At 34.8% G+C, this 21,285-nt stretch overlaps 1 protein-coding gene across 1 annotated transcript in view; it reads right to left on the bottom strand.

The window, feature by feature from the left end:
* WDR27 (WD repeat domain 27) overlaps window positions 1-21,285 on the bottom strand; it is a 74,431-nt gene that overhangs the window by 32,303 nt on the left and 20,843 nt on the right. The window contains exons 16-20 of the mRNA XM_032183860.1: window positions 21,018-21,107; window positions 15,115-15,236; window positions 14,401-14,534; window positions 11,221-11,318; window positions 10,770-10,891 (exon numbers count right to left, since the gene is read on the bottom strand). Of these exons, the coding sequence (XP_032039751.1) occupies window positions 10,770-10,891; window positions 11,221-11,318; window positions 14,401-14,534; window positions 15,115-15,236; window positions 21,018-21,107 (566 nt within the window). The remainder of the gene's footprint in view (window positions 1-10,769; window positions 10,892-11,220; window positions 11,319-14,400; window positions 14,535-15,114; window positions 15,237-21,017; window positions 21,108-21,285) is intronic.

The raw sequence follows: 21,285 nt of genomic DNA, 5'->3' as shown, positions 1-21,285 counted from the left end.
TAAATATATAGTTTGTTAGATTGTGTGAATAAAAGTTTTTCTGCACACATACAAAGGAGCACAGAGGACCACTGGCATGTGGAGGGTCCCCCACAATGCTCTTAGACAAATGCAGCATTGCCTTGACTTCTCTCAGGGCTGTCCCTGGATAGCCACAAGCCCTTTGAGACAGGGATGACACCCACCAAAATTAGTCAAAAGGAGAGGTTCTCTTGGTTACCAAACAGACTGACAGGAATAAATGCCTATGGGTATGGAGTTAATTATGGTATTCAAGAGCATAACATTTTGGGATTGCACAAGACTTTATGGGCCTGTGTGTACTGGAGTGTTTGAGGGTTTGGGTACCAGCAACTGGTGGGGGACCACAGGTCAGGTGGCCTGTTGGTCTAAGTGCCAGCTACTAGAGAGACTGGAGTGAGGGAAATTAAATGCCAGCAGTGGAGTTGGACCACAGGTAATAGGAGCCCAAGGATCTGAGATGTAAGCAACTAAGGCAAGAGAGGGTACATTAAGCCAGCACATGATCCCTAGTGAACTTTAAGCTAGCCAGTGAGCAGGTGAAGTGGTTTGGTAGCTAAGTGTGTGTGTCTCAGAAAGTAAAGAACCTGGAAGAGTTGGCTACCAGAAGGCCCAGGCCAACCGCCAGAGAGACCATATTGTGAGAGGGTCAAAAACTGAGGAACCCACCCACCTGTGGAGGGGGCTGAATAGGGGGTTGGAGCTGAATGGGACAACTTGAAAGAGCAAAGATCCAGGACCAGCTATCAGATGAACCACATCTAAAGTCTAAATACCATTCCTGGAGTAATCCTAAGCGTGTGCAAGGCTGCTGGTCTACACCAGCAGCTGGTGTAGGGCTGCAGGTCTCAGGAGTTTGCTTACCCTGGTGCCAGCAGCTGGAGATAGCAGAGATCCAGGGTCAGCTAGTGGACAGTCTCTATCTAAGCCACTCTTCCCACTAATGGACTTTCATCCAAATCAGCCAAAGAGGGAAAAATGATGCGGCTGTCAGTGATGTCTATGTTTGTGTGAGTGCTGAGTGCTTTTGTCTGTGTTGACCTGTGTATGTGTATAGATGTGCCAACTGGGAACACAAGTTCAGCCTCACTACTGGCTGGGCCCAGGGGAAGGGATCTATGGCATTCTCAACTCCATTGGGTTACTGGATTCATCTACTTCTAACAACATTTTATCAGAACTTCAGAAGCATTATTTGGCTTTGTAAAGCTGGCAAGATTCAGTTTATGCAAACTTCCTAGACCTATTCTATATGTTTACTATTCATCAGTTTTCAGCTGACCCTTCAAAGAAACATAATTCCCAAAGCCTCTCACTGTAACATGTACTAGTTTAACTTCACATCTGTTTGCAGTAGAAAACAATTGTTATGATCCTCACAATCATTAAGATCTTCAAAGAAAGGTTGTCACCCCAAAAACATTTTAAAAGCAGCAAGACCTCAATACTTTCCCAGATCCTTAAAGGAAGTTTCAGGTTGTATTTTCTATCTTCATTCAAGGCTTTCTTGTTACTAAAGGACAGCAAACCGTATGAATATTGCCCAACAGCATGTCAAGGAAGTTTCATGTCATCAGAACAAACTAATTTTACACCTTCCCATAGGCATGGCCAAAATATTGACCAATTATACAAATGTGAAATGGCCAATGGCCATTCATTAGTAAATCATGTATTCCAATGATTAATTAGAGGACTATAGCACTCATAGAATGACTAATTAAAATTTGTTCATATTAAAGCAGAAAATGGATATGTAATATCAGCAGGGAACATTTTTAGCAAACTCTAGTTTAAAGCTACTTTTTGTGAGGAACACCTCGCGTAGATGAAAATAATATCTGGAATCTGAAAAGAAGTAAAAATAGAAAAACCTTAAGCAATCAACTATCTTTACAAAGCCTAACTATGTTATACAGCCAGAGTAGTCCAACATTTAACTATAAGCCATGTTTATCCCTGGCATAAGTGGGCACACTTTCCACTGACTTCAGTAGTAATTGCACTCATTCATACCAGGAGCAGTTTTGGCTTCATACCTTTAAATAATTAAATCTGGTCTATCTTTAAACCTCTGATTTTTTAACATCCACATTGGCAAACCTTGACCTTTTTACTGGCTACAAACTTCTTTCTCCAGGGAACTAAATATAAACAGTTGGAACGCCTTCTTTCCTTTCCCCACCATTCACATTCTTGATTTGGCTGAATACATCACAAAAACCTCAAGGCCCTTTCCCGCAATCAGTTCTTGACTGCCAGGAATCTTCTATTCCTTGCGAAAACTGGCGTATGGGTGGAAAGTGCTCCAGTACTTTTTCAAGAAATTTCCCCAAATGGTAAGACAAAGCAGGGCACTCAGAACTAAAAAGACTATAGGAGTTTTCACTTCCTAAACTAAGGATTACCACAGCCTGCTCTAACAGATGAAATGAAATACACTGTGCCACTGATTTTCCAACAAAGACAAAGCCTACACATTCTCACATTAGCTCTGTATATACATTCTGTAAAAAGAATAATTGCAAGAGAGAAAGACAATATTTGTCCAAAGGATGATGTTCATTAAGTTACAGAGCACCCTCATTTATGTGATTTGGAAATTATTCACCATTTCTTTCTTCAGTCACCAGTCATCACAGAGTCTAATAAAAAACACTCTCTAGACAAGTGCATATTTACTTCCAGCAACACTCCTTTACTTTATGAAGCATGAACAGTAATACATGTGATCAAATATTAATATAAATAATTTGTTCCGTCCTTCCTTGCCCTGATGTTTTGTCAGTAACATACTTTTCCAATCTAAAGCCATACTTGTATCCTCGAACTACAATTGCTACTGAGTATTGCTATAAAAAGTATACTAGTTGGGATACTATGCAAGCTGAATGTTGTTTATCCCTTCGTGTTTTTATCATTTTTTATCATCTGTTAATTTATGAGAATCTATCCTAAAATACAAAGTAGTAGTATATGTTAACACACTCTGCAATCTATATTTATTGCTTCCCCTAAAAGGACACAGTTCAACAGAATGCCTATCTAATTCACTGATTACATATAAATACCATGAATATCATCTGAACAGTCTGGTTGGCTTATGTTAAAGGCATCAATCAATAGCTATCTCAGAAAGCACTCCACACCTTACAGGCAAATACATACCTTCAGACAGGTTTGTCACCACAGCTAGGAAAAAATTAGCTGACTGTTCAAATACTATATAATTTCTGAGTTTCTTATTACATTTTTCATCATATACATTTCCTAGCAAATAGACCAATGTACTTTTAAACAAAAAGGTCCTAGAGAGAAAACCAAAAACCTTGCTGTTTCTCTGAAAATTAATGTATTCTTTAATTGTGCTTGCTGGTAGGACACAATACCCTGAAAATATTTGCTATTGGTGATGATGGACTCTTGCTCAAAAAGTACATTTTGCAGCAGTACAACTGTGCTGTTAACTCTAAAGTTCCGAATCTGCATAACCTGATCTCAAATTGACACCCATTTCTGTATCTCAGTGGTTTCCAAACTGAGAAACAGGAACACAATTTTGATATTTCAGTCGATTTATTTTATTACGTGACTTAAACATTAGTATACAAAGCAAAACACTCATGGCTCCAACAGAAACCATGAAAAGTCAAGTAATAATTCGGCAATCATCAATAAACATTTCTCTTTAGGTGATCTTATGTATCAAAACAAAACTGTCAAGCTGTATCACTGTTTGAAAAACAAGAAATTAAGGCAATGTAAATCCATTATAATTAGCTTAGGATGTTCACCTTGTCAGGCTTGGTGTAAGACCTCTAAAGACTATTTGCCAAAGTGTGATGAAGTTACTATTGCCAGAATAGCAATATTTGCTCATTGCATCAAAGGGAGCTTAATGGCACCACTAGCGTCTAGTAATAACCTGCACTAAAAAATGTCATAAGCAGTTTTGAGAGTAGGGTCAGGAAACCAGAACATCCCCCTCCCAGGTGGCTGTTTCCTCCATGCTACACCACACTTTCTCTTGCTCCCTCTCTCTCTCTGAAGCCTGCCCTGTGTACCATGACATAGGTTAAGGGAAGAGTGAAGGTTCATTTCAGTGAGAAGTGGATGATTTCCATCAGTATCCTCAGTTGGAGGAGAGCAGTGAACCTCCACCTGCCATTTTCTGAGCAAATGACCTGAAAACTAAGCTATTTCATGAAGCTACAGCAGTATCATCACCACATCTCTGAAGAATGTAATTAGCATAAACATGGTTTCATTAGGAAATTGAGTAACTATACGGTCTGCTGATTTTCATCTAGAATTTTTTAACCTGCTCCCCTGTTTAAATCCAATCTGACAGAGAAATAAAAGTCTAGTGATAATTATATTTCCGCAAGATACATGTAAATGAGTAATTAGCATACAAAAATTCAAACCAGAACAGCCATTAAGTGACTTTGTTTTGAAAGCCACTAACCAGCCAACATGTGTCATTCAGAACAGGCATGCATGCAAATATTGTGCATCTCTCAGTCAACTAGTAACAAGGACAGGACAAGAAGATGACATTGCAATTGGGGAAGAGTGTTAAGTGAACACAGAGAACAAAACTGGAAGTGCAAGTGGTGCAAAAGAACGTCATAAAGAATATAATACTTAGATTGCAGTTCTGGTGGAATACATGTCCTTGAACAACTGAGGACAATTTGGTGCCAAGAGGCTTTGCTAAGGAAACAAGAATACGCTGAGATTTTTAATAAGCATTAATATGCTCAATTAAATCAAGATCATAGAACTTCAAAGCAAGCAGTATAAGGCCCACAGTTCTGCAAGTAATTTAATTGTGTAAACTTTAATCATACCTCAAGCTGCAAGAGCTAGACATGTCTTTTGTGGTTTTCTCTCCCAGACTTCAGTACCTAAGTTGCACTATTTTGGATCCAGTCCTAAGGGTTCTGTATATAATCAAATCCTAAATAACTCTACTAATCTAAACTAGGTGACAACCGGGAAGTGATTTGGCAAAAGCAGTACAAATATAAACAAAAACCTTCTAGTAAGCATGCTATGCAGAAAAACGTCTTCCTTACATGAGTTTTAGTCTTATGATTTTGTGCAGTTTATACTTTTTCTTCTAGTGTTTTTCTTCAACCAATATTTTAAATTTGACACAGACCCACAAGTATAGCTCTAAAATGACCTTTTTGTAAGCTTTGGAATATCCACATTCCATTCAAGAGATGCTTGATACATTCTTGCCCTGGTTTCCTTTGTGTAATGTTGATGAAATAACACAAACTCACAACAAAAATACTCTTCTGTAGAATATAAGGAAAGACCTGAAGAAAACACTTCTATTCAATGGATAGAATAGAATTCTATTCTATACAACAGATGAATAGGTTTAGTGAAAATAAGTTTATGTATGTGTGGGCATATATACACATACACAATATGTGTGTGTATATATATATGATATACACACACACACACACACACACACACACACACCACATTACATTCAACCGTTGTTGCAATTTAAGGTTTTTAAATTAAACAATTAAACAGCATGGTATTAAGACATCCAGCTATTCCTACAGTTAAAGAAAGATAAAGGAAAAAGATAAGTACAGCAGTATACACGATGCTAGCGTGCAAATACATTTTCACTTCATTCATTATTCTTCATCTCACTATAACATGTAGCAACTCAGAGCAGCTTCTTACTAACACGGTTGTCTAGGTTTACTAGCCAAGATTTCTTTCTTACACCTCTCTCTGCTCTGGCATTCAATAATGACTATTTGTTCCTCAGCATCCATGTAATTTTTGTAATATTCTTCAGCATTATACTATTGAATTTTTCATTTCTGAAGTATTCCTCTGCATTAAAAGCAGAGTTTAAAATGACTAGACTTCATAACTGATACTGCATTTAAAGATGCTTAGAATTATTCTTCATACTAAAACAGAAATCCCAACCTTCTGTGAGTGAGCTTCAGTGATGCTGCTCTCTTCATTTCCCTTCCTCCTCATGGACATTACCTCCCCAAAGCTACTTTCTTCCAGTCCTTGCACCTGTCACCTCTGTAAGACACCGAGGTTGAAGGACTTGAGAGGGAAGACATAATCAGGGCAGAAGGAGCTCTGGAAAGAGCTCTGGAAAGAACAGTAACCTGCATGGCTGCGGATGGCCAGAAGAGGGAAAAAAAAAAAAATACAGTAGGAAGGGGGAATTACATACAGGAGAAAGAGGAAAAAAAATGAAAGTGGTTGTAGGTGTGTAGTGTGAAATGGAGAACAGTGACAAGATAAAAGACCAGTTAGAAGTCCCATCCTGTTGCTGCTACTGCTTTCTTCTCCAGGAAAGAAGAGCCAGTAGGAATGGGCAGGACAACCACCATACTCACATTTCACCTGAAAAGAGGAGGGATGATTGCAGCAATTTCCTAGCCTACAATAGGAAACATTCCATGTACTTATTCTCTCTCTCTCTCTCTCTCTCCCCCCACACTGTATGAGCAATGAGCATGTACTCTATATTAATTTGCAATATTACACAAAACATTAGCAAGAACAGAGATTTCTTTGCACAGCTCATGTTTCAGATAAGTGATAAGTTTTCATCAGCTGTAATAAAATTGGCAGCCTCTATCTCATGCAAGGGTATGGTCTGATTTTACAGTAATTATAGTCAGGATGATTCAACACATTCCTAAAGCTAAAGACAAAGCTACTCAAAGCTGTAGCTAGACTACAGCTTTCTTTATCTATGCTGTGGCAAGTAATGGTTCAGTAGAGTAGTATGTCATCTTCAGGATATCATTAATAAAGGAAGACCTTATTGTACTAATAACTGCCTCTGCAACACGGGATATGCTACACATAACTAAACTTAAAATAATTTCGTGAAAGATGACTTTTACATTAGTTCTCTTTGATAGGCCAAAGAGGGAGATTTTCAAAATTAGACAGAAGAGTAAGGCCACAGATTCTGAGATTTAGTTGATATTTAAATATTTGAACGTTCTTTTGAACATTTACCTGTAACACATTCTAAATTTCTGTTGTGTCACACACATAATCCAGGAGTAGCTTTACAGAAACTGATTCAGCAGCAGGTTATATGCACGTACAAGTAATATGACAATTTTATTTAATTTTCACTCCCACTTATCTTCTAAATACATTTTCATATTCAGAATAATACATTTCTAAAAGGAAACAAGATTACAAGATTCACAGACATTGGTTAAAATGGGTTGCATTAAGTAAAAATTAGCACTCCATCTTCTAGGAGATATACTTTATAAACATCAGTGCAGCCAAGTATTTTATATTTTTATATATATATATATATATATATATATATATAAAGTCACACAGATATATAGATATAGATATTTGCAATTTTCTCCTAAATTGTTCAGGAAGAAGATTCTGCATACTCTTCTACCATACATCAAACAATGTCTACAGTAAAAAACATATTCCAAGTGATAAAATAAGCTTAATCAAGTACCCTGAAGGCTGAGATAAATCAATGTCATTTCTTGCAACTAATCTCCAGAACTGACAAAAAGAACTATGTAAAGTAATTACACTGCAAGTTATATGTGCTTGCTTACAGCTGCACAGCAGTATTATTCAGCAATAAATTAATCTCATGCTGGTCTTGTATGTTGCTAGAATCCCCCATAAATGCAACAGAGAACTTGCAGACAGGTTTCTCCCACATTTAATTCAACCAGATCTTCATTAGTGTTTTATAAAGACCCTCTAAATATATTTTATCTTTATTATTATTATTTATTAAAAACAAACTCCCAATCTCTCCCACTTAATGCTGTTCAGGTTGCATCCAAAAGCAATGTTGGAGCGTGGGAACTCACTTGTTTTTGCATGAAGCCAAAACAGAAAATGCACTTCAAGAATATACATAATGCATTGCAATCAGTAGTGAGCATTAAACCTACAGGAAAGCCTCCATAAATCTTAAGATGTGGGCATTGGTTCCTTAAAACCAACTATTTCATTCCACAGATTTGCTTCTACTTCACCACCCCTCCCCAGTAGCTAAGGTAGTCACGTCCTTAGATTCCAATGTATTTTGCACTTTAAACAGGATATAGAATTACAAAAATATGCAGAATACTATGTGTACACTATAAATTATTTCAGCATATTCTCTTAATGTAAATGTTCCAAGTTATATTTACTCTAACAGTTGAAATTATACTAATGTAACAAAAGAGCTGATGATATAATTTTCCTACAGACCTATCTAAAGTATTAATTTTATATAACTGAAAAAATAATTGAGAACCTTGATCTATAATTTTCCCCCAAATGGTCAATTTTCTTTGCTATACCACGTCTCTAGTTTTTCTCCCAAGAGAATACTTGTCCACAGCTTTAAAGTTTTTCTTGATTAAATAACCTGAAGCCACTCAGCTGACCAAGCAAAAAGAAAAGCCAAAACTTTAAGCCTGTGTGTGTAACAAATAGTACTGAAATAGCACAATTTTAAGTGTTTTACCAGATCACATCGCTCAGGAAAACCCACAGAGTTATACAAAAGTAGTAATAAGGAACTGTTTTCAACCCACAGAAGCAAGGGCTTTCCAAATAGGAATGAAGAGCCATACTCAACCAAACCTAACACAGTAGGCATTCCAGCAGGAATGTACAGGAATAGATTTCCAAACATTCAAATCAAATTTCACATGTAAAGAAAAAAGAAAAAAAGCCCAAAGATGAGGGTTTAAAAGCCATCCACTCCATTGTAATACTGAGCAATTTTTCTTTCCATTTCTGAATGAAACAGATGACTTTGGATTCAACTTTATAGAATAGTTACATAAGACATATAAGACTACAAACCTAAATTCTCTCATGAGATTCAACAAACTAGCAAGAGGAACCTATCATTCGTTTACATAGAAAGTAAGTTGCACATTCTGTATATTTTGTCATTTGGTTTCAAGTACTAAAAGCACAAACAAGAAAACTGATTGAGAAATGGCAAATCCAAGCCAATTTTCTGAAAAATATGGCTCTCCTCAGTTCCCAGCACCTTGTACTGGTTTACCTTCTAATGGCATTTTCTAAAGGCTATGAATTCATGATTCCTCCCTGATGATTTTTACCTGCAAGCCTTCAGGATGCAACAGTGTATTTCCATCATGACATACTTGGGCATGATATATTAACATAAAAGTGACTGAAAATCAGGCTGAAAGGAGAGAAACAGTTCAAGATCATCTACTCTTCAAGTATGTTAAGCCCACACTATAAATTATTATAGCAGTATAGCATTATGCTATTTGCTCACAAGACTTGATTTCAATCTCTTGCTAAGCCTACAGGACTGACTTTGATTTCTAGTGTTAGATTCAAGTAACATGGAAAGCAATTATGGCACAGTTTAAAATGGACCATTTTTCAAGAGGAGACATAAATGTTCAAGTATAAAAAAATCAAACATTTATTCAAAACGTTAAAAAAAAAAAAAAGCCCAGGTTTCCATGGGCATTTCACAGTAGAAGAAATTTCACATAATATGCCACTATGTGCAGATTGTTTTCTTTCTAAAGGCCCTGTTCTAAAATAAAATAAATAAAAAAAAATAAATAAACCATTGCTTGGCTTAAGGCTGTTTTATGGCTACTTTACACAACATACTCTGAAATGGAAGAAAATAATTTTCATAGCAGGAAAAAAAAAAAAAAAAAAAATATTGACAGCTTCCCTATAAGAGCAATAAACTCTTAGATAATAGAGTGAATAAAATCTGTACTCCTATCACTTCCAATTTATTCCTTTCTCACATAATCTTTTGGGTCAAGAAACTGTACAAGGCCCTTTATCTCACCTTCTTCTTCAACTTGCACATCCAAGAAGCTTATAGCTACCTCTACTTGTAAGAAACCCTATTTATACACAGTGCAGTTATAAACAGTGAAGGAGAACAACAATAGGAATAGGAATTTACTCTGAGAATAGCCTTCTGCTGTTGTAAAAAAGTTTGGTTGTTGGTTTTTTTTTTTTTTGATAGATTTGGTTTTGTTGCTGTAACTTTTTTTTTTTAATCTTTTTTGCTTTTAATTGTAATAACAATGATGATATCAGTAAATACACAAATGATAAACTTCTTGTTCCCATGTCAGGAGCAGAATATTGGAGGAATATGTAGCCCCTAGTGTAAGAAATACACTCAGAACACTATATAACAATTTTGGCCCTTGGTAAAAAAAGAATACAATAAGATGCTAGAATAGGTTATAAGACTTATTAGAATTTTACAGCTCCCTTTATTTCCCCATGCAAGAACTGAGTGTTAAATTGGTTTCCTCTTTGTCATGGAGTATTTTGAGATATCAAAATTCAGTATGAATGTTAAATAACATCTACATTATTACTTCAACAAATCAGCATGGAAAAGCCTTCTGTTTTCTAAACAGCATGTTAAAAATGCAGGTCAAAAATATGGAAAGTATTAAAAGCTATAAAAATGGCTAGCAGATTACAAACATTGTAAATATTTACAATTAATGGTTCCTATTGAACTGCAGTATTACAGTCTGGCCCAAGCAAGGCAAAGGGTAAGATACACTGCCCTGCTAGCAGGCTTGTTCAGTCATTCCTACTGCTGCTTGCTTTCCACAAGAGAATGAATGAGATCTTGTCTGCAGACATGCCTTTATCACACAGAATTAGGTCCTTGTGGTACTATCAGTATACAGCAATATATAAACCTTATTTTGGCAGATCTGATGGACTGATCTACTATGAACTTCTGGAATCACTGCTGTGCTTCGGCCTTCATTGAGGTCAAAAACTTCCAATGCTCGGTTGCTGCCAGCTGTAAGAACAATATCTGCAAAGTTCTCTGTGTTAAAGCAAAATTGATCTAAATAAATTAAAGCATATATATATATATATTTGTGTATATATATATATAACACATAAAGGTTTTGTTGTATTTAGTGCTTTACATGCAAAAATCACAAATCTTAGCCATAAAAAAAATACAAAGGCTTAACTTTGGTATCACAAAAAATATGGTATTTCTACACTAATAGAAAAAGAGTAGTAAAAAAGAAAGAATCAAATGTTAATTACTTTAACTGAAATTCTTTCCTTGTCATTAAATCCAAAGTTGTTTGTTGTTTTTTTAAAAAAATAATAATTTGTTAAAAAAGATACAAGAGTAGAAATCATTTACTGCTGAAAGGCTGGTAATCTCCATTGTTGAAGCCATGAGAAATTTCTGGATCAATTTGCAAAAAATTCTCTGTTTGTATCTGAAAAAAATATCAAATGAATGCTAGCGTTAATGAAATAAGTAATGATATGTGGCCACCAGTAAAATCCCATTGGAATTACAAAACAAAGCAAAATGCTTTATTTTATTATTAAAATTAAAGCCACAGATCTTTTTACTTGTTGCTGAATTCTATTAAATTTGGTAACTAAACTATTTCAGATGAAAAGAAACATGATATTCATACATATAAGACAAATCTGTGATCAACATCACTCTGCCAGGCAGTGTCAACACGCCACAAGAAATCAAAATTTCCATATTGTATTCTAAATGCAGACACTTCTATGCATTAAAATAATTCCAATGAAACTGTAAGTACTATAGTTCCATTTTAGTGTATCTAACAAACGTCCATGGGTGGCACACTTACAGGAATAATTTCTTTTCTGAGACGATCAAAGAGTGTTTCAGGTCTTTGAACTAATGGCTAAAGCTCTAAGGAACCAAGCTTAGAACATTCATATTATCATACTGCTGAACTTGGTCTACACTGTCCATTTTATTAAGAAGTCTAAAGTGATTTAAAGTTGTTTGCATGAATATAGTGATCTTGTTAAATATTAACAGATGTACCTGAAATTAACACTCTTCTATTTATCAACAGCATGCTAAATTTTAAATCCACTTACCATGGCCTTTTCTTCGCCCATCTATAAAATGTGCTAGCTAGTAGCTTCACATTTCATCATAGTAGACATTATATAATGGCTTTAAAATGCAATGTTTCTTTTACTGGAAGGCAGTTTCCTTCATTTTAACTTAATTTTAAATTGCTGTTTCTTATCTTTAAAGTAACACATGAAACTAACTATAAAAATGAAATGATAACCTCACAGATATTTTGTTCTGCTCAAATTCTTGTGCAAATTAAAGGTAATTAAGAACTTTAAAGAAATTAAACAGAATAATTTACCCTTCTTTATATCAGCATACGCAACTGCTGATGACAGTGGAAATTCAACAGTACTTTTGGAGAACATAAATAAACTTGTTTAGATGGTGAATAATTTTGAGATTAATCATAGTTGTAGAAGTAAAGAGATCTGTATTCTATTCCCAGAGCTGCAGTAAATATCCTCTATAACATTTATAAAGAACTTTTTTTTTTTATTATTTCCACTTCTTAATTCCAGTTTTAAAGCTGAACCAATATTTAACCTCTTAACTAAGTTGTTGTGGTGCTTCACTAATTCATACTTATGGGTAGTTCTTTGAAAGCTCTAGGCAGAGAAACACTGATTTGTTATTGTATTGTCTTCATATTTGAAATATAGTAACAGTTAATTGGTTAGCCAGATGGCATTGCCATGCTCTGCTAATTAAAGGTATAAAGCACACTTCAGGAGTTAGATGTAGCTTTTCCTTGATTCAGCTCCATTCGAGCATTCTTCCAAACTTGACTCAGAAGGCAGAATTAAAAAGTTGTGAGAAACAAAAGGAATGACACAGCATTTCATAAATGAAATGCTGGGAAATGAACTGGAAGGAAGCCACAAGAAAATGTCAAAGCAAATTAACCTTCAGTACTTTTTTTTTTTTTTTTTTTTTTTTTTAAGAGATGCATATAACCAGGCCTCAGACTAGTTTGTGGATTTGTTGTAATGTCTACAATTATGTTTGCTCTTTTGGCATTACTAACATCTGAGCGAGTCTAATTGCATATTTTTGAGTTAGTGTTAATCCATCAAGGAATACTGAGAACATGGCAATAACAGAAGTGTTGATATAAGCACAATCCTACACACATTAACAGTTTTATATCAGGATATTACACACTTCTAACAAAGTAATTTCAGAAACACAGAGGAAGATCAGTGCCGAAGTCCTTGCAAAACTTCATGGATGGGTTCTATGTCCATACCACATTCTACGTCTAGCAACTGAACTAGCTAGTTTAAAGGTAGTTCAGACCAGTCTTTTACATCTAAAACCATACAAGTAAAAGCCACAGCAACTGCCTCCATTAAGGATTTTGACAAGAAACATGAGTTAAAAGATCACAAGCGCCAGTGGATTAACAGTAAAACCAGGGAGGTCACTGAAAATGACAATTAATCAACTATTTTGAACCATTTACAAACCAAAATCAGATTCAGTACTGTTCAGTATCACAAATGGACACTACTCACAGTATCGACTAATAGAAATAAGATTACAACACCAAAGTCTATTTGCCTTCTACTGAAGATCTATAGTGGTAATATAAAACAAAGCAAAATATCTCTTCAATGTTTTTTAAACGCTATTGTGTCTAAACAGATACATTTATATGTGAGCATACACAATACTGCTGAAAGCCAGCAAGAGCAAAAGAAGAGCTGAGAGACTTAGTAAAAGGGTAATAAAACACTTCAGCTACAATTATGAACTAAAAGATCAGAAAAAGTGTATCATACAGATTTAATACAAAAAAATGATTCCAGATCAGAAAGAAGAAGCCACTTAATGATCAATAGAACAGTGTAAGTAAAAAGTACACGAAGAATGCCTAACCATGAAGAAACAAAAGGGAAAAATAAGTTAATAGAAGAAGTAATTAGATACAACATAAAAGGTAGAAAGCCAGTGAAAATGATGAAAGCAATCCACTTCCATTTAACATAAAAGGTAGGAGACAGTCAGAGCATATTGGAGTCCCTGAAAGAAAATGTATTTAGAAATACTCCCATAAGAGAAGGAACTGCAATAGCTATTCAAAGGTGACTTAATATATTAATGCACAGTAAAATGTAAACAGACAGAAAGTAAAGTTCAGAAGGTCCCCAACTATTAAAAGCAATAGAAATATTATTTGCACCAGATAAGGTATGCACTATAAAAATAGACATTCCCTTTTTTTAATTATGCAAGAATAAAGACCTTTTACTATTAGCTTTTACTATCTGTTTAATTCTTTCTTCTATAATATTTTTCCTAAGATAGCCTCTTTCCTCTACCAAACTATCCTATCCCCCTTATCCCCTCCCAGAAAAAAAAAAAAAAAAAAAAAAAAAAAAAAACTCAGATCAAACAGTATTTCATGTATTTTCAATGCTCTGTTAACGAAAGATTTATCTCACTGTTTTAAGTCATCCTTGGTTGTGTCTACATGGAAACTTAATAGATGAAATTCAGCTCCACAACACAGCAATATAAATGCATCCATAAAATAAAACTGCGCGAAGCGTATAGCCTTATGAAACATACCTTTGCCCTGTTAAAAAAAATATATTAGTTAGAACAGATTCTAAGACACTGAATATTTTTTGTTTGAGATACCTGGTGCTAAAACATAATCTCCCTGTTAATCTGACCACATGACAGAAGGTTAACCTGATACGTAGTGGCCCTTCCTAGTTTTTATGTCTATTAATCTCAAAACAAAGTTTTCATTCTGCTTAAATGAGTTGGCAGTATAATTGATAGCAATAGTTTATAGCCAATTAAATGTAATACAATCTAGCCTCAGACACTAAACTTCCATCCAAACTCTGGAGTAGACTAAAATGAAGCAGAGATGAGCCAACGCAAATAGAAAACACATAGCAGACATTAAAACCAAAACTTCCTGACATACCTACTAGACTTGGCTACCAGGCTTTTTTCACAAATTGTCATGATGAAAGCCTAATTTGAAGTCAAGGGAGTCCACCTGGATCGTAGTATCAGTTGGAATGACAACCAGTCAGTAGCTCTGAAAATCAGGCCATATGTTCTTTCTACAGAACCATTACAAGTAGATGAAAGTGCAAAATAGTGTCCTCTGAACTAACCTAACAGGAGTTTCTAGTTACCAGAATTAGGGCAGGTTCATTCTTGCAGACTGACCAGACCCTTACGGTTCTGTCTTCTGATGCAGAAACTAACCGCTTCTTGTCATGACTCCAGCCAACAGAGTTAACTGCACCATCATGACCTAATAAAAATAATAATGAAAATATCATAAAGCCCATTTCTTGCATTTATACATTTCTCCAGAGTTAATCATATTGTTTCAATATAGTTATACACAATATTAAAATTCGTTTTAAATACAGGCTTCAAATGGCTGAATTAAAGCTAGTAACAGTAAACCACTCATTGATTGTTTTTTTATTCCATCAAAATATATGGAAAAAAGTATCTCTTATTAATAATCAAAGTTCACTAAATGAAATAAGATCAGAGAAATATCAAGATATTCTACCTGAAATCTCATACGCATTTGTAAGATATTGCCTCCATTGCTATAAGGGGGCTTTTATGAAAGCTTTATAACATAAAAAAACATTTAAGTTTTAAAGACATTAACATTTTAAAAGAATACAAACTAGTAGCTAAATTTTCTTCAGCTTCCTGTAATTCAGATTTGACTCAGCTAGAACTACAACATGGTGCTAGACAAATACAGAGCAAAGAAACATACTTATGAGTTAGCAACAAAAACATATTTACAGATCTTTGCTGCCACAGTGATATTAATAAATTTTATCCCCACACCAGACTGAATAAGAAGCGCTTAGTGGTTATAAGGCTGCTGTCATTAATAGTGAGCCTTTCTGCTACAATTGTTGTACTTTTCTTTTTCATTAAATATTGACTGTCTCAGAATTATATTAGCCCTGAATTGGATTACAATTACTCCATAATGGGGGGGGGAATGGACCCTTCCATGGAAAACAGAAGCTTGACCATCAACCTGTAATACTTCTAATCAGTACTCCTAATGTCTGGAAAAGCTTTCTTTTTATTCACAGAGACCTAAATGCCAGTCTGAAAGAGACTACCCAGACAAGGATGTTAAGAGAATAGTTTCATTTGGTTTCATCCTCTTGTTGACAGAGTGAATGAAACAACTATCAACGACAACATCGCTACCAAATATTTCAAAATGTAGCTAGGATGGTCAAGGTCCAGAGCCCTATGATCTGCTGCAATGGCCAAACGGCAAACAGGATGATTTTCATATAAGACTACAGCTTTTTGCGTCTGCCTGCTAGCCCGTATTTGGTTCATGGAGAGGCCTGAAGAACAGTATTTAGTCCGCAATATTGATGATCATGTATTATTTTGCTCTGACTGATAAGTTAACCTAATTGCTTCATCCCAGATTGCTTTGACTCTGCACAGTCCTAATAACAGAGATTTGGAAGACCAGCAAAACTGAATTCAGCAGCCCGGACCTTGTAATGCCTGGTTAATTTTTTTATCATGGGTCTGCAAAAAATGCACTTCTTTGGAAAGGTTCAGCCCAAAGTAAACTCATGGATCCCAGGAAGTTTACTCTAGCATCAAAGGGCTTCAGGATCTGAGTCAGGCTTCATATGAACCTTATTTGGAAGGCTAAACTTCCTGTGCTTAGCGACTGATTTTTCAGAGCTGCAAACAACCAGATATTGCAAAGGAAAACAATGTAATCAGTGGGATGATGATTTACAAGGAGAAAGTCAGAAAGGCAAAGCTAGTGAGTCCCAGAAGGATTCCCAAAAAAGTACAGAAACTCACCATGGCTATGGCAAATAAATACATATTCTAGAAGTCTCAGGCACAGAACAACTGATACTAACTTCAAAGTTCAGTGTTTTTAAGCAAGAAATATCAGCAGTTATAAAAGAATCAGCAATCTAACTTATCCACAAACAACACTCATTCTCATTTTTCAAAGTCATTGGGGGAATATTTTCAAGAAACATTCTTGAAATTCAGTTTTAAGGAAAAAGTTACAGTATTAGCCAACAGAAAAAATCTGAGTATTAGATGGTAATCAAATTGGATGTTAGACAGAATATGTATTAGATATAATCTGGAGGCCACTTAAGACCTTGCAAAAAGCTGCAATATTTTGTTTTATTCATTAGGTTTCTATTACTGAGCTAGCTGTTTTTGGAAAAACACAATGCAAGGGTTACTACAGCAGCTTCAACAGGACTAGCTCATTAGTTAAATAAAAACTAATAACCTGTTCAAAAATTATGGCTTAAAGTATTATAGTTTCTCTATAACAGGAAAAAGACCTGGCAAGAATCAGACTTTACCATTTTGGTGTCACAAAGTTAAAAACAAGATCAGGAACTTACAAAGAAAGAACTTCAAAAGTCACAGACATCATCCAAAAGGTAAAATTGTTAATTGCTTCTAAAATTATATTGACACTGATCAAAAAGATCAGAAAAGAAGAACATATATCCAAACTAAATTAAAAAACTTTGGCCCATACTATGCTCCTAATTTGTCCAGATGAAGTCTAAAAAAAATCTCATCTAAACTTAAAACATTCGAAGTTCTTATGCTGCCCTCTTGTGCACATTTTCTCTTTAGCCAATGGAAGATATATATGAAATATTTTCATTTTAAATTACAGGAGAGCTAATCGATTTACCTCAGCAATTCAAATCTTCTATGGTAACATATAGCTACAGAAAGGTTTATAAACAAGATAATTTAATTCTCAATTACCAAAACCATAAAACTTTCACCAGAAAACTGCATGAGTACTGGGTAAGTAAGTATATATGTAAGTACTGTACTTATTTTTTCCCTTAAAGTAAAAGTTTATTTGGAGGCTTTGGTTTTGTAAACTCATTTGGAAGCCTTAAATTATCTGCATGAAAAAAAAAAAAAAGGGGGGGGGGGGGGGGGGGGGGAGGAGGGGATAATACTGACTAAAATATACAAAACAGTTTTCCAAAGTGGTGAGGAACATGAGAAACTTTAGGAAAATCTGAGGTTTGGAAAATTGGAAAGGCTGTGTAAAAAGCTTAAGAATTTCTTCACTCTAGGTCCCCCAATCCCAAAGCAATGGGAAGATGATGCCAGCTGGCTTGCAAGAAGCCAGTAAGCTTCAAAACAGGCTTTACTCAGGGTTCCCCAGTCTTGAAACACATTGAGAAGGACAGCAGCTGGTTTTGTAAAAAGAGTTCTTCAAAAGGGCCGTGCTGGCTGTAACCCTTTTAAAGCTGGCCAACATCACCTGCACTTCACAATAGGACACAGACACCTGAAGAGCCAACACTAAGAGGAATGCAGAGACACTTAAAACTGTAACTGAGCACTTCAGGGAACAAAACTGAATAGATTAGGCTTAAAGTAACACTGCTGCTGTTACACCACTCTTCACTGATGGAGCATTATAAAAGTGTTTTCAACTATCAGCAATATTCAGGTTTATTACTGCCTTGTTTTTGTTTGTTTGTTTGTTTGTTTAATAAAATACTGTTCATTTTCATTTCTCAATCAGAAAGCAAGATTTAAATTGCCATTGAGTGCAACTGAGTAGGAGTAATTCAAAGTTTTTACAGAAAAAAGAATATAATATAAATAATTTATAAATAAATTTATATATAGAATATATATAATAAATAATTTATTAATAAATTTATATATATATATAAACTTCCAAACAAGGATTTTTAATGTAGATATATTTAAAGTGGTACTTAAAGAAGAAGATAAAGTACAAGATTTCATGATAATCTAAACTGTGCAGAACTACATGAATGAAATAAACAAGTAACTGAGGGTCTGAAATTCCTTCTCCCTACAGTAGTGTCTCAGTTTACACTGGTTTTGAAAAGAACTGTGCACACAGGTTGCGTTCTTATGCTCCCGGAAGTGTAATGTGGATGGCACTTCTTTTCAGTAGTGCATCAGAAAAGAGAATGGAGAACAGAAAATTAAAGATATCAATGAAAGAAATTAAATAGCAGCTAGCAAAAACTAAGGAAATTAACAGCACAAAGCCAGTTGTCAGTAGAACAGTTTATCGATATATATTTTTTTTTCTTTGCAAAACAAGACAAAGAACTTGTACGTAACACCTTAATGACTGTCACTTTCTGTAGCACATAATCTCCATATCACATAATCTCCATATCACATACACCTTGGAATGGCTGACATGATCTGCACTGTGGCCACTAATGGAGGCAGTGTTAGTGATGATTTCCTCTTTGTGTGAGGTAATAGTTGAATATACACCTTATGGGCAGGGCAATAAGGTCTTTTTGGTCTTTTTTTCTCTTCCCCTCCCCCCCTCCCCCCCTATAAATCTATAAAGTTAAATAAATGTTTTTCTTCATGTAACACCAACTAATTTGAGTAAATTCATTGTGCAAGTCACAAACTGAATCCAGGAACAGTGTCTTGAGGTTTTATTTTATAGAAAGACAAAGCCTTTCATTATTAACGTATTTTGTTTTGTTTTGTTTTAAATGATCCCAAGTAGAAGAGAAGTTAAGCAGGTATGATCTTGATCTCCCTGGGAATATTTAGGCATAACACTTCAGCGCTACACTTACTCTGGGGAAAACATGTTGTCTTGTTAAGTAAGAAAAATCAAAATTCAAAGCACACCCAACTGGGCACATTTTAATAATAACAGTACTGAAGTCTGTGAATTAAAGAGAGATTAAAAAAAGCAGAAGCATTAAAAAAAGCAGACTAAAAGCAGAAAAAAAATTAAAGTCTACATGCAAGATGCTCCATGATTCTGTTTTTGCTGCTGGCAGTTTGGGCTTTGCCAAGGGTTTGATTTCAATTAACAAAAATATCTTGTGTTTGTCTCAATAAATATTATTCCTTGTGTTTGAAAACCATGATCTGGGAAAAGCCAAATAGTGTGGTTTCATCAATTTCTTATGTGATGAATTCATAGATGTATTTAATAGGAAACCAAAGATAACTTTCCAAGCCTAGCTGGCTTAAGAAGTCTGTTAACACCACAGCCTATGAAATATTACTATTTCATACAGAAGAGTCCTAAAATATGGCAGATGCCAGTTTAAAAAAAGTATTATCAATTTGTTTCAAGGATATCAATAATGTCAATCTTCTTAATAGTTCCTATTTTTAAACACACTTCATACTATGACTGAGCATCAATATTCATATTTTGTAATTTTTCCATGGACAGTGTTGGTTTTTTTCCACAGATTCTTCCACAAAATACAATTAAAGGTACTCAAAAAACAAACAAACAAAGGTTTTTACTTAGAAATAATTTTTGAAAATTGTTAAAAATACTGAAAATAGTCTGCTTTTATTCTAGATAAGGCCTACTAGTAAACAGCAGGTATTTTCCATTATGACCTTCCACAAAGTCAGTCTTGCTCTATGAATTTTAGTCATAACATTTACTGCTATAAAAAATTTGCCTATAGAAATTTAGAACTCTTAAAGGCTAATTTTACAATGTAAAGTAATGCACAAATGTATGCACACATACAATTTACAGGCACGGGTTTCTCCATAGGAACAGTTCCTCCTATTTCAAATAGTTCAAATTTAGAAGTACGTAGTTTCACACCAATCACATAATTTGCCAAATCATCAGTCATTTTTTGGCTAATAATCTATTAGAATATATTACTGCAGTATACACAATATTTTTATTATTGCAATATATTGCTTTTCCTATTTCTACTTAACTATTGTAATACACATCCATACAACACCCACACATTGCAGATTGTAATATATACTGTGATACATTGCTACTATTTACCTCCCAGAAAACTGAGAAATTTGAAAAACTGGTGGGCAGTTCAATTCTAGAGCAAAATTAACCAGTCAGAGAAATAATTTATGCTTCCTGAATCAGAAGCATCTCCCACCCCCATTCTTCTCAGGGTAATGTAAGTAGAATTTTTTAATTAATACACCACTTTAGGTTAAACACAATTGTATACTATCCTTTTAATTATGTAATTCATAAGTTTACCTGAAAAAACATTACACGTATCGGTGAGATTGGCATCGAATATCAGTATAGTCTTGTCAACCAGCCCACAAGCCAGCTGCTCTCCATCCCCTATAAAGAGATTCTGATGATTTAAGTTTGAAAGCAACAAGGATATAATGTGCTGTTCTTTCATTCATAAAAATCACATGCCACTACAACAAAACACACACTAGGTATTCATTTCACATTTAAAACATTTTTTGTATGAATGTAATAAACTCACACTGCAGAATTTGGTAGGAATTTG

Source organism: Aythya fuligula, chromosome 3, assembly GCF_009819795.1.
Source record: "Aythya fuligula isolate bAytFul2 chromosome 3, bAytFul2.pri, whole genome shotgun sequence".
In the NCBI taxonomy this organism is placed as follows: domain Eukaryota; kingdom Metazoa; phylum Chordata; class Aves; order Anseriformes; family Anatidae; genus Aythya; species Aythya fuligula.
Note: the sequence above shows the minus strand (reverse complement) of the source record. Positions and strands in the feature narration are given on the sequence as shown.